General features: G+C 54.1%; 1 protein-coding gene across 1 annotated transcript; it reads left to right on the forward strand.

Moving 5' to 3' along the window:
* Positions 1 to 963: 963 nt before the first annotated feature.
* Positions 964 to 8,931, forward strand: TENT5B (terminal nucleotidyltransferase 5B). The gene is made up of 2 exons (XM_055389076.2): positions 964 to 1,534; positions 6,994 to 8,931. The coding sequence occupies exons 1-2, from the start codon at positions 1,271 to 1,273 to the stop codon at positions 8,005 to 8,007; spliced, it is 1,278 nt and encodes a 425-aa protein (XP_055245051.1). The 5' UTR covers positions 964 to 1,270; the 3' UTR covers positions 8,008 to 8,931.
* The last annotated feature ends 4,354 nt before the right edge of the window (positions 8,932 to 13,285 follow it).

The following is a 13,285-nucleotide window of genomic DNA, read 5'->3' on the forward strand; positions in this document are numbered from 1 at the left end:
GTTCAAGACCAGCCTGGCCAATATGGTGAAACCCCCGTGTCTACTAAAAACACAAAAAAATTAGCCAGGCTTGGTGGCGCATGCCTGTAATCCCAGCTAATCGGGAGGCTGAGGCAGGAGAATTGCTTGAACCCGGGAGGCGGAGGTTGCGGTAAGCCAAGATCGTGCCACTACACTCCAGCCTGGGTGACAAAGCGAGACTCTCTGTCTCGAGAAAAAAAAAAAAAAAGCCTCTACCTTGGTATGCAGAGTTTATTATTATTATTAATTTTTTTTTTTTTTTTTTTTGAGACGGAGTCTCGCTCTGTCGCCCAGGCTGGAGTGCAGTGGCGCAATCTCGGCTCACTGCAAGCTCCGCCTCCCGGGTTCACGCCATTCTTCTGCCTCAGCCTCCCGAGTAGCTGGGACTACAGGCGCCCGCCACACACCCAGCTAATTTTTTGTGTTTTTAGTAGAGACGGGGTTTCACCGTGTTAGCCAGGATGGTCTCGATCTCCTGACCTCGTCATCCGCCCACCTCGGCCTCCCAAAGTGCTGGGATTACAGGCGTGAGCCACCGCGCCGGGCCCAGAGTTTATTATTATACCTTTCCTAGGCTCTGGAAAACTGCCAGAGCATGAGCAGTGCTGTGCAGAGTTGATCACGTGGCTCAATCTCTTTGGGCTTCTGAAAATAGCAGGACAAGGCTAGGTGACTTCTCAATTTCTTCCAGCGCTAAAAAACAAAAAACAGAAACCTGGAATTTCTCAGCGGTCTGACTCTGCTACAAACTCCGCAGGTCACTTCCCTCCCTCCTGACCCTGGCGGGGCGGGGTGGGCGCTGTCCCTTTAAGTCCAGGCCCGGGCCAATCACAGTGAACAGAAGTTCTTTAAGGACCAAAGGAGGGAATTCAGCCTGAGAAGGAGGGCGGGGCAGGGGCGTGCCCTCTAGCCAATCGGAATCTCCCTAGAGAACAGTGACTCACATGCAAAGCTCTACAGACCACTGTCCGGAGCGTTCAGAGGCGGGGCGGCTCTGGCTGTTGGCAGCGGCCCGGACCAATGGGCACGTCGCCCGCGGCCTATAAGAGTCCGCTGGGCCGCGGGCTGCAGGCGCTAGGGTCGGTTAGTCGTCGCCGTCTGAGGTGTCCCCTGGCTTTGTCTCGTCGTCGCTGCCGCCCCGTCCCTGCCTTCGTGCCCCCCGCCTTGGCCCCTGCCCAGCCGCTTTCCCTGTCCTCCTCCCCTTAACCACCCCCACGGTTTCTGCCGTCGGGGCCCGGGGGCCGGGCGGATGATGCCGTCGGAGAGCGGAGCTGAGCGCAGGGACCGGGCGGCTGCTCAGGTGGGGACGGCTGCGGCCACGGCGGTGGCCACGGCAGCCCCGGCAGGCGGCGGCCCCGACCCGGAGGCATTATCGGCCTTCCCCGGACGGCACCTGAGTGGGCTGAGCTGGCCACAGGTGAAGCGACTGGACGCTCTTCTGAGCGAGCCGATTCCCATTCACGGGCGCGGCAACTTCCCCACGCTGAGCGTGCAGCCCCGGCAGATCGTGCAGGTGAGAGGACGCCAGGCGAGGGATGTGGGGGAATCCCTTCTGAGGCTCTCGTGGCTGGAAGGCATTTGTAGTCTGTTTGACTTTCTAGACAGCTAGGGAAACTGAGGAACGGGGACATGGCTGTAACAATTGCACAGCATTATGAATGGTAGACCAGACCTCCCCCTACATCTACTAATCCTTCCCCACCTGGCTTTTCCATCTCGACTCCTGGAGAACCCTGATTCCCCACGGATCACTCACCCAGGGCCTGGCTGGGAGAGGGGAGGAGGATGTCGAGGGCATTGGGGGAAGAATTTGTCTCTGCCTGCAAGGACAAAAGACGCCAGGTGGCCCTGGGTGGGTAAGTGTGCATGCTTGAGTCCAAAATAGCTTTTCCTTCCCTATCTGGGCATCCCTGGACCTCACCCTCCTTTCCTCTCTCGAGGTTCTAGGAGCAGCCTCTGCCATTGTGCTCCTACAGCCCTTTGCTGGAGAAACCCCTCCTTCCCCCTCCACCCCGTGGAAAAGCCAAGAAAACTTGTCAGGGACTCCCTCTCTCAGCTGGGGTTGTGGCCCAATATTTATTAAGCCAAAGGTCAGACCTGATACCCCACCCCCAAGGGCAACATTAAGTGACCAATTTAGGTGTTTCTTCTCCTTCCCAAGATTGGAAATGAAGGCCAACCCAGGCCTCAGGCCCCACGTCCTCTCTCTCTCCTGAGGAAAGGGAGAAGAGAATTCTGACAGCCCCTCCCTCCTCCAACTCTTCCCTTTATCTGAACCTCGACGACCCCAAGACTGCTTTTTCATCTGTACAGCCCAGATGCTGTCATGTTCTGAAATACCACAGTGTGGTCATTATTGTACCCATTTTATAGCTGGGGCAGTTTGCCACCCAAGATTACTTAATGAGGTGAAAATCAAACCTAGGGAATTTTGGGTCTTCGCAGGAGCAGATTACAGTAGGTTCAATGTTTTCCCACCCCTTCCCCGGCTCCCAAGGTCAACTTCTAGGTGTTAGGGAGGGTCCTTTGATAAAAGAAACCAAGAAACCCAGCGAGGACTCCTGTGCGTTCCTGCCAACTGATGGCTTCCTTTGGATGAAGCAGGCCTTTCCCCTGCCTCCTACTACCTTGGCTTCCCACAGAGGGGGAGGGTTGCCTGCTAGGGGATTACCTCCCCCACCCTCCCAAGGAACTAGGAACTGGAGGGGGTGGGGGCAGATTCTCCTTGGCTGACTCACACGCGGCCCAGTGGAGTTCGCCGAGGCATTCCTCGGCTGCTCGCTGTCACCTGGGTGATTAGGAAACCAGTCGAGGTTTTTCTCCCCAGGACAGTCAAGTCATTCCTGGGGCCCCAGCTGCTGCACCTCCAGGATTGTGGCCCCAGGCATGGCGGGGAGGGGAAGGTGGAGACCAGTGTGGCAGCCCCCCTCTGCAAGAACAAGGGGTACCCTGGAAGGAGGAGAAGTCCTTACCCTGTCAGTATGGCTCAGATTGCCTCTTGGTGTCTGCTCTGTGCCAAGCCCTGTTTAGGAAACCAAGGGCACAGATGTGACTAGGACTCAGCCTCCATCCCTTCAGGTGCTCCTAGCCAGATGGGGGAGACTCCAGGTCAATAGAAGCTAACTTTACAATGCAATGGTGGTGCCATGTCCTTCTAGACCTGGGTCAGAGATAGCACAGAATAGGGGGCTGTCGGCGATGGTGAAGGGCGGCAGAGACTTCAGAGCTGGGCTGGGAAGTTGGACTTCTGGATTCAGGCCCTGGACTGTTCGTTGTCAATTCTCTTTGCTGTGCTCAGTGTCCCCATCTGTTCAACTGGGATGGATAGATTAGGCTGCTGCTCTCCAACACCCTCTCTGGTTCCAGACTCCAAAGGGGACAGGTGCCTTCACCTGGCCTGTACAGCTGCCTCCACAGGGAAGAAAATTTCTTGGAAGAAATCCACAGCTGGCAGCTTCTAAAGCTGTTGGGATGTGTGCAGGGATGGGGGTGGGGAGAGGAGGAGGGTGGTGTCGGTTGTTGCCTTGGGGCTTTTCACTGCTGCTGAGTTGTCCTATGGCTCAAAAATTGGAACCTTTCTCCCTCTACCCCCCTACAAGGCTTTGCCTGTAGTGGCAATCTGACTGGCTAGAGATTCTGTTCTTGCTTGTACCTGTGCTAAAGGGACTCACCCTACTGTAAGGAGGCTTCCCAGAGCTACAGGCAGGGAGGCCTTTTATTGGTTGTGTAACCTTGGACAAGTCCTTTGCCTTCTCTGGGCCCAGAGGATTGAACTAAACAATCTGATTTCTCCAGCTGCAGCCAGAGGGCCTGCATCAGGCGGCACAGCATGTGAGTTTTGTAAGCCTGCTGGCTGACGGCGTCTGTCAGTCTCCCTGCAGGTCTCAGCAGCAGCCTGGAGCAGAGTGGTTGTGGGGAGGGCCTTGGCATGGGAGAAAGGAGGGTGCAGCCACTGCCCCCTCCATGGCTGGAAAGTCTGATTCAGGAGGCACCAAGCTGCCCTGCAGTACTTGGGTGTGGTGGTATCTGGTGACCGTCTGCCAAACTGGCTGTAGTCACACCTGGGAAGGAGACAACAGCGACTGGCTGGCTGACACAGCTGGCCCCATGGCCCTGACGCAGGGGATTTAACAAGAGTACTGCTACCTACTCACTAGGCCAGATGCCAAGCCCTGGGGTGGGCATCAGCCTGGGAGCAGGAGCTGGCACTGAGTAAGGCTCAGTCAGCCCTAATGGGATCTGAGGAAGGGGCTGGTCTTCTCTGCAGGTTTGGTAGGGTCCTTGGACCAAGGTCTTTGGCCCATGCAGGCACAGCTGCCAGCTGACAGGGTGTGGGTTAGAAGTCCCACAGGCTGGACTGCAGCAACTGGCCTTGTCTGGCCAAGGCATCTCCCAACCCCCACCTTCCTGTTCCCCAACTATTCTGGCTCTGGGCTTCAGTAGCTTGAGGGTTGCCTTTGCTTTGAAATTTAGAAAGGGAAGGTGGATTAGAACACTAGTCTGCTCCTTCTGAACCCTGGGACTGTAATGTGGTAGCAACAGGATAGGCTTTGCAGTTGGCCATCCCTGGGTTTGAAGGCATCTCCACGTGATCTTGTGCAAGTGACATCACTTCTGTGAGCTTCAGTTTCCCAGGAGACCTGTCCTGGGCCAGGCACAGTGTCTCACGCCTGTAATCCCAGCACTTTGGGAGGCTGAGGCAGGGGAATAGCTTGAGTCTGGGAGTTCGAGAGCAGCCTGGGCAATCTGGCAGGATTCCATCACTGCAAACAATAAAAAATTGCTGGGTATGGTGGCATGCACGCACCTGTAGTCCCACCTACTTGGGAGGCTGAGGTTGCAGTGAGCTGAGATCGTGCCACTGCATTCACTGCATTCCACCCTCAGCTACAAAATCAGGACTCTCTCAAAAAAAAAAAAAAAAAAAAAAAAAAAAAAAAAAAAGAAGGATGGAGGAAAGGAAGGTAGAGAAGGGTTTGGAAAGGCAGAAAAAAATTCCATATTAAAAAAAAAAAAAGACTTGGCCTGGCATAGTAGCTCATGCCTGTAATCCCAGTACTTTGGGAAGCTGCGGCAGGTGGGTCACCTGAGGTCAGGAGGTCAAGACCAGCTTGGCCAACATGGTGAAACCCTCTCGCTACTAAAAATACAAAAATTAGCCGAGTGTGGTGATGGGCGCCTGTAATCCCAACTACTTGGGAGGCTGAGGCAGAAGAATCACTTGAACCTGGGAGGCGGAGGTTGCAGTGAGCTGAGACTGCACCACTGCACTCCAGCCTGGATGACAGACTCAGACTCAAAAAAAAAAAAAAAGAGAGAGACACCTGTCCCCATAGATTCTGGCAACAAGGTCCAGTGCTCGGCACTCATTAGATGCCTAGCCTCCTTCTGCCACCCTCTGTGTTCCTGATGGCTGCTTACGCCCCATTCTCCGTGTTCTTATGGCCAGTTGCTTACCCTCCCATTGCCATGACAATATCTTCCCCTGGTAAAGGTGCTCCTCCCGGAAGTCTTCCTGGAGGGTGCCGCCCGCCTCTGATTGCCCCACCACAGCTTGCCTTCTCAGCACTTAGGTGCATTCTTTGTAGTAATTCCCTGGGAGGCAAGGAGAACAGCCTGGTCTGGAGCTGGGTGCTGACTTGGCAGCAAGACAGGGTTGCAGAATCACTCAGGACAGGAATGCTGCCTGGTCACTTTCAGGACAACTTTGGGTTACTGAGAAAACTGAATGTCCCCAACCCCCAGCTTCACTCTTATCCCTACCTGGTACCTCAGCGGAGGGACCACTTATAGGTTTATCTGTCCTGTGCCATCAGGCCTGGGGACTGTCTGCAGGCTGAGAGTTTTCACTGAGCCTTAGCTGTTTCACCACTGTAAGCCTCAGTTTCCTCATCCGAGAGCAAAAAAAGTATATAATATTTGCCTCACTGGGTCCTTGTAAGGATGAGTTAGGATGAGTGCATTGTAGTCAAAAGGACATACGTGAACTTGAGAATCCCAACTAACCTGGGTTCTGGTCTCAGCCTGACCACTCTGTGACCTTGACTTTACCTCTCTGCACCTGAGGTCCTCCATCTATCAGTCAAAATAATACTCAAATGTAGGATTATGGGGAGGGTTAATGTGGTCATGAATGTGAACTGCTAACCATATTCCCAACACATTTGAGCAGTTAGCACAGTGCCTGATACAGAACTGTTTTACTAGCAGTTTGAGAGGTAGAACAGCACGGTTAAGACTTAGACCACCAAGCGCGGTGGCTCACGCCTATAATCCCAGCACTTTGGGAGGTGGGTGGATCACGAGGTCAGGAGTTCAGGACCAGCCTGGCCAAGATGGTGAAACCCTGTCTCTACTAAAAATACAAAAATTAGCCGGGCACAGTGGCAGGCCCCTGTAATCCCAACTACTCGGGAGGCTGAGGCAGGAGAATCACTTGAACTCGGGGGACGGAGGTTGCAGTGAGTCGAGATCACGCCACTGCACTCCAACTTGAGTGGCAAAGTGAGACTCCGTCTCAAAAAAAAAAAAGACTTGGACTCAGAGTTTTATTCCCAGCTCTGCATTCACCAGCTGTTTGCCTTTGAGCTAGTTACTTGGCCCCTCTCTACTTCCATTTTTGCATCTGTAAAGTGTGAATAATAGTATCCACCTCACAGGGTTATTGTGAGGATTAAGTGACCTGCTGTTTAGTAAATTCTATGCAGATGTGTGCTATTATCATTGCTATTCTTCCTGAGTCATTCCTCCAGATGGGCCATTCTCAGATTAGGTTTAAAGAGTTAAATGACTCCCCCCCAACCCCCCCCACCCACCCACCCAATAAAAAAAAAAAAGTTAAATGATTTTCCAAAGGCATAACAGCTGGTTAGGGGCAATAGTGGTTGAAGTTACTGTGATAAGTAAACGGAAGTCCTTGGTGGACCCCTGAGGCCCGCTCCTGACACCTCTCCTTCCTGCTCTCCCCTGCAGGTGGTCCGCAGCAGCCTGGAGGAGCAGGGACTACATGTGCACAGTGTGCGGCTGCATGGTTCAGCTGCCAGCCACGTGCTGCACCCTGAGAGTGGCCTGGGCTACAAGGATCTGGACCTGGTGTTCCGGGTGGACCTGCGCAGTGAGGCATCCTTCCAGCTGACCAAGGCAGTGGTGCTGGCCTGCCTACTAGACTTCCTGCCGGCCGGTGTGAGCCGGGCCAAGATCACGCCACTGACACTCAAGGAGGCATACGTGCAGAAGCTGGTGAAAGTGTGCACAGACTCGGACCGCTGGAGCCTCATCTCACTGTCCAACAAGAGCGGCAAGAACGTGGAGCTCAAGTTTGTGGACTCGGTGAGACGCCAGTTTGAATTCAGCATAGACTCCTTCCAGATCATCCTGGACTCCCTATTGCTCTTTGGCCAGTGCTCGTCCACTCCCATGTCTGAGGCCTTCCACCCAACGGTCACAGGCGAAAGCCTGTACGGGGACTTCACCGAGGCCCTGGAGCACCTGCGGCACCGTGTCATCGCCACGCGCAGTCCCGAGGAGATCCGAGGTGGTGGCCTCCTCAAGTACTGCCACCTCCTGGTGCGGGGCTTCCGGCCCCGGCCCAGCACCGATGTGCGCGCCCTGCAGCGCTACATGTGCTCCCGCTTCTTCATCGACTTTCCAGACCTGGTGGAGCAGCGGCGCACCCTAGAGCGCTACCTGGAGGCCCACTTCGGTGGGGCAGATGCAGCCCGCCGTTACGCCTGCCTGGTGACACTGCACCGGGTGGTCAACGAGAGCACCGTGTGCCTCATGAACCACGAGCGCCGCCAGACGCTGGACCTCATTGCCGCACTGGCACTGCAGGCACTGGCTGAGCAGGGCCCGGCTGCCACTGCCGCCCTGGCCTGGCGCCCTCCAGGCACTGACGGGGTTGTGCCAGCCACTGTCAATTACTACGTGACCCCTGTGCAACCTCTCCTGGCTCGTGCCTATCCCACCTGGCTGCCTTGTAACTGACTCAGACCCTGGCCAGAAGGGAAGGGACTGGGCCTCATGGGGTGGGGTGGGGCCTCCAAGAGTGTGTGGAGGACATGACCAGAGACGCAGAATGTGCCAGGAGGCCCAGCACTGCAGGGTTGGGCCTTTGATTGAACAGACCAGACTTTCCCGAGCACGAGGCCCCTGTGGGCTTAATGCCAGCCTGGGGCTCTCAGCAGGAGGACCCTTTGGTTATTGCATCACACTTTTGGACCAGCATGCCGGTGGTGTGCAGGCGCCATTTGTCTTGGAAGTCAATTTCCTTCAGGAGACAAAGCAAGTTTAGGGTGGTAGCCTTAATGCCCAGCACCTTGGATTGATTCCCATGGTCTAAGAGGGTCTTTTTGACTAAGGCCAGCCTGTGGTGATCCCAGCAGCTTTGGAGGGCCTGCAGCCCACACACTGACTGATACATGGTATGTTACAGGGACTTGTCACTTTGGATCAGGCTGGGCCACTGCAGGGCCTGATGGTCCAACTTGGGTAATCACTGGGAGGAGGGAAACTGAGGCCCGAGGCAGATACCTGGGTTTGGGGAGGGCTGGGTTTAGCCCAGTTCTCTGAACTACATACCCCAAGCTGTGAAGCCTTCCTCTTGAGGGGTTGAGGTGGGCAGTATACAGGAGCCAAGCAGCCCAGGATGGGTCGCAGCCCAGGCCCCTTCCAGGGTGCCACTCCTTTCCCCCTTGTGTTGCAAGGAGCCCTCCTGCCTGGGAGCTTGTTCTTTGGAAGGTGCTGAGCCTGAATTTGCCATAGTCAAGTCAACGTTCCCACCCCACTGGCTTGGTTACAGGGCTCTCACATGGGGTAGGGGAGCCATACTCCCACCCCCTTGCGTATTCCCCTGGGTTTGTTGATATTTTGCACTCTTAACACCTGCCAATAAAGACGGTCTACACTGAACCTTAGTGCCATGCTTTCTCTGGGGAAAGAAGGACCTTCCGTAGCAGTGGGGGTTGCAGCTGCCTCCCCCAGTTGGAGTCTGGCTTGTACTGTGGAAGGGAGCATTTGGTGGGGCGGGGTTTGAAGCCTGGGCTATGGCTGGGGGACTGCCCCTCCTCCCAACCCCAGCCGCAGCCTGACCAGCTGTATATTAAGAGCTGCTGTCTACATGTGTGACCTGCACGTTGCCTTAGCAGGTCTAGGGCTCTTGTTAAGGAGTAAATATTTTTATGTTTTCTACCTGGAATCCAAATAGCTCTGGGCCTAGACTCAGACTCTGGTGCTCAGGGGTACTTGTTCCCAGCTCTGTCTACCCCGTCTCTTCCAAGGGAGCAGCTAGAGAACAGGCTGGGTGAATCTGGACTGGAGGCCCCTCCAGTAAAGGTGGCTGAGACTGGGGAACTTCTAGGGTCCCCCCTAAGCCTGAGCCCAGGTAGGGCCTCTCTTTGGGAGAGGCTCCCTCAGTCCTCCAGCTCCTTCCCTTGCCCTGAGCACTGATGGGTGTGCTCTGGCTCGCTCTAATCAGACCCCCTGGATGGGGAGGGTCTCCCCTTCCCAAACCCACATGTGGCCATGCCAGGCTGTCTAGGAGTGTCAACCGCAAGCTCCTAGCATGCTGCGCCCTCAGGGTGTCAGCCAGTCAGTCATGGGCCTGGACGCTGCCCGCTGTTTGCCCAGACTCTTTGATCCAGGGATTGCAAAGCCCTTAACATATTCAGCCTCATTAGGGGCCTCTGAAGTGGTGACTTTGATGGTTCTGGCCAGGGTGGAAAAAACAATGCTGCAAAGGAGGCCCCAGGTCACCAGGGTGAGTCCAGCCACCTCACCTGCTCTGAGTCCCTTGTGCTGCTGGGCTCAAAATGGCTGGAAAGTGAACAGAAAGGCTTTCTTTGCTTGGTGACTAAAACCAGCTCCCACCCCCATCCCAGCTGTGACCACCCAACTATGGTCATGGGAAGGACTAAGTTTGTCTCACCTCCTGAGTTGGCTATTTCAGCCTTGGCATGAGAGGCTCACAGTGTAAACACAACAGACTTACCTTTTTGGGCTGGGGGGTGGAGTTCACCTGGATGTGCTTGTTCAGTTAAGGGCTGAAAAAGCGAGAAACCCATTTGGTACATGTGTGTATACACTGCATTCAGCCACCATGTGCCAGACACCGTTCTGGGTGCTGGGAATACATCAGCAAACAAAAGACAAAATCCCTGTCCTTGTGAAGACTACATTCTAACGGAGTAGATAGAAAATAAGCTGAACCATACGGTCTTAGATGATCAGTGATATGTAAAAATATAGCAGGGTAAGGGACTGGAAATGCTGGGTTTTGAAAATTGAAAAATAAGTCAGGAGCCTGGCGCAGTGGCTCATGCCTGTAATCCCAGCACTTTGGGAGGCTGAGGTGGGCAGATCACTTGAGGTCAGTAGTTCAAAATCAACCTGGCCAACATGGTGAAACCCCATCTCTACTAAAAATACAAAAATTAGCTGGGTATGGTGGCATGTGCCTGTAATTCCAGCTGGTCGGGAGGCTGACGCAGGAGAATCGCTTGAACCTGGGAGGCAGAGGTTGCAGTGAGCTGAGATCATACCACTGCACTCCAGCCTATACAACAGAGCGAGACTCCATCTCAAAAAAAAAAAAAAAAAAAAGTCAGGTGCAACTCATTGAAAGGTGATATTTGATTGAACAAAGACATAAAGGTGGTGGGAGGTGGGCATGAAGATGTTTACAGAAAGAGCATTCCAGGCAGAGAGCTTGCCTGTGAATGTGCATGCACTGTGGCACATGCACCTGAGGGTGTCTGGCTGGCCTCGTCCAGGTGCTGGTACTGCACACACGCATGGGCCTGAGGCAGTGGGGGCGTGTGAGACAGTTATTCACAGTAGCAGCCACCATTCCTGGTGGGCTTCACTCCAGCAGGCACTATGCTGAGGTCTTCCCAATCATGATCTCCCATATCATCCTTGCAACAACTCCACAAGGGGAAAGAAAGCATTTCCATTTGGCAGACACAGAAACTGAGACCAGAGAGGTCAAAGAGGTTTGTCTGGATCCAGAGCCATTGCTGTTAACCTCTGTTCCATCCTGCTCCTGCACTGTGATTTCACATGATTGTGACAGTTGTCTCCTGTACGTATGTGACAAGGCATAATTTGACATTACTGTGACATTTGTCATTTTATATGTGACCATGGCACAGTGTAGCAGTGTGGCAAGATGTACGTTTTTTTTTTCTTTTTCTGAGACGGAGTCTCGCTCTGTCGCCCAGGCTGGAGTGCAGTGATGCGATCTCAGCTCACTGTAACCTCCGCCTCCCGGGTTCAAGCAATTCTCCTGCCTCAGCCTCCTGAGCAGCTGGGATTACAGGCGCCCACCACCACACCCAGCTAATTTTTGTATTTTTAGTAGAGACGGGGTTTCACCATGTTGGTCAGGCTGGTCTCGAACTCCTGACCTCGTGATCTGCCCACCTCGGCCTCCCAAAGTGCTGGGATTACAGGCGTGAGCCACCACACCTGGCCAAGATGTATGTTTTCTTGATATACATGTGACAGTAATTATGGCTTGTGATGACTGTCCAGGGCTCATGATGGCAGCAGCATGCCTGTGGTTTTGTTTGGGAGTGGTGCAGCATTTCTGAGTGTGAGAAAAACACCGACTCAGTGGCTGACATGGTTCCTCCTGTGGACAGTTCCTGCGGCTACCTAAGACACCAGGACAGGCAGGAATCAGGAACTGGGACTCAGAGCCAGCAAGGCAAAGGCTGAGAGGGAAAAGCCCTGTCCTCTACCTTCCAACCTTACTGTGCTCTCCAAGCAACAGTCCACCCACCCCTTCAGACCCGAGGGTTGTGGGAGCTCCGGATGGGGAAGGAGCGTTGCTGTGGACTTTGAGGAACAAGGCATAGCCTCAGACAGTTACATGATATGCTGCCCTTCCGCTTTCACTCGCCACACTTCTGCTCTGTTCCCTGGGGGCTGGCATCTGTGGACTGCATCAATGGCTCCCTTGTTCCCCGGCTTCCTGTTGGGTTGCCAATGAGACATCCCAGCGTCTTAAGGAGACTTAAGGGAGGAGTAGATATTTATTATCTTTGTTCCCTCTCTACCAGGTTGCCATGGTTGGCCACATCTCTCAACCAAAGGTCACTGTTCTTGTCAGGGGCCCCACTCCACACAGTGACCTCTCCTCACCCTCAGACTCAGGAGTTGCAAAGGCTTCTCACTGTTGCTGGCCCCAGAGAGCTGAACCATCCCATTACATTTTTTTTTTGGGTGGAGGGGGGACAGCACTCACCCAGGCTGGCATGCAGTGACGCAATCTCAGCTCACTGCAACCTTCGCCTGCCAGGTTCAAGCCACTCTTATGCCTCAGCCTCCCAAGGAGCTTGGACTACAGGTGCACACAACGACGCCTGGCTAATTTTTGTATTTTTAATAGGATGGGGTTTCGCCATGTTGGCCACACTGGTCTCAAACTCCTGACCTCAGGTGATCCGCCTGCCTCGGCCTCCCAAAGTACTGGGATTACAAATGTGAGCTACCAAACCCAGCCCCTTGTTAGTTTCTTAAGCCCAGCCCACGCCTTTGGAAATAGTCTTTTTGTTTTATTTCTTGAGATAGGGTCTTGTTCTGTTGCCCAGGCTGGAGCACAGTGGTAGGATCACAGCTCAGTGCAGCCTTGACCTCCTGGGCTCAAGCAATCCTCCCACCTCAGCCTCCTAAGTAGCTGGTACCACAGGCATGTGCCACCCCACCTGGCTAATTTTTTCATTTTTATAGAGCAGGGATCTCCCAGGCTGGTCTCGAACTCCTGAGCTCAAGCAACCCTCCTGCCTCAGCCTCCCAAAGTGCTGGGATTACAGGTGTGATCCACCATGCCAGGCCAGAATAGCCTATGTTTAAAACACTTCCCAGTTTGAGTGTGCCATCTCCTGCTTAGACACCGACTGACAAAACAGGTCCATATGGTCGCCAGCACAGTCACACAACCCCCACAGGCCATTGTGCTGCCACGTTGTCACCAATTCGCACAACCCTCCTCGGTGTCACACAGTCTCACATGTGCATTCTCATCCCTGAGCTCCGTCATCACATCCTTTAATGAGGAAGACTTCCTGAGGAGGGGGGTAAGAGCAGGTGGCTGTGAGTCAGGTCAAGGGAGAATTGGTCTGCAAATCAAAGTCAACAGGGCCAGACTGCCAAACGAAATTAAATACAAGCTGCTCCAGGAACCGTCAACTTAAAGAGCCATAATAGACACAGAGGAAAGGCAGCAAGGACACTTGCAAAGTAAACCTCAGAACCCCATGCA

Source organism: Gorilla gorilla, chromosome 1, assembly GCF_029281585.2.
Source record: "Gorilla gorilla gorilla isolate KB3781 chromosome 1, NHGRI_mGorGor1-v2.1_pri, whole genome shotgun sequence".
NCBI lineage: Eukaryota > Metazoa > Chordata > Mammalia > Primates > Hominidae > Gorilla > Gorilla gorilla.

Bases quoted from the DNA above. Each gene is read 5' to 3' on its own strand.
- TENT5B (XM_055389076.2), top strand. From the start codon at position 1,271: ATGATGCCGTCGGAGAGCGGAGCTGAGCGCAGGGACCGGGCGGCTGCT. The intron at 1,535-6,993 runs GTGAGAGGACGC...TCTCCCCTGCAG, and splicing joins AGCCCCGGCAGATCGTGCAG to GTGGTCCGCAGCAGCCTGGA.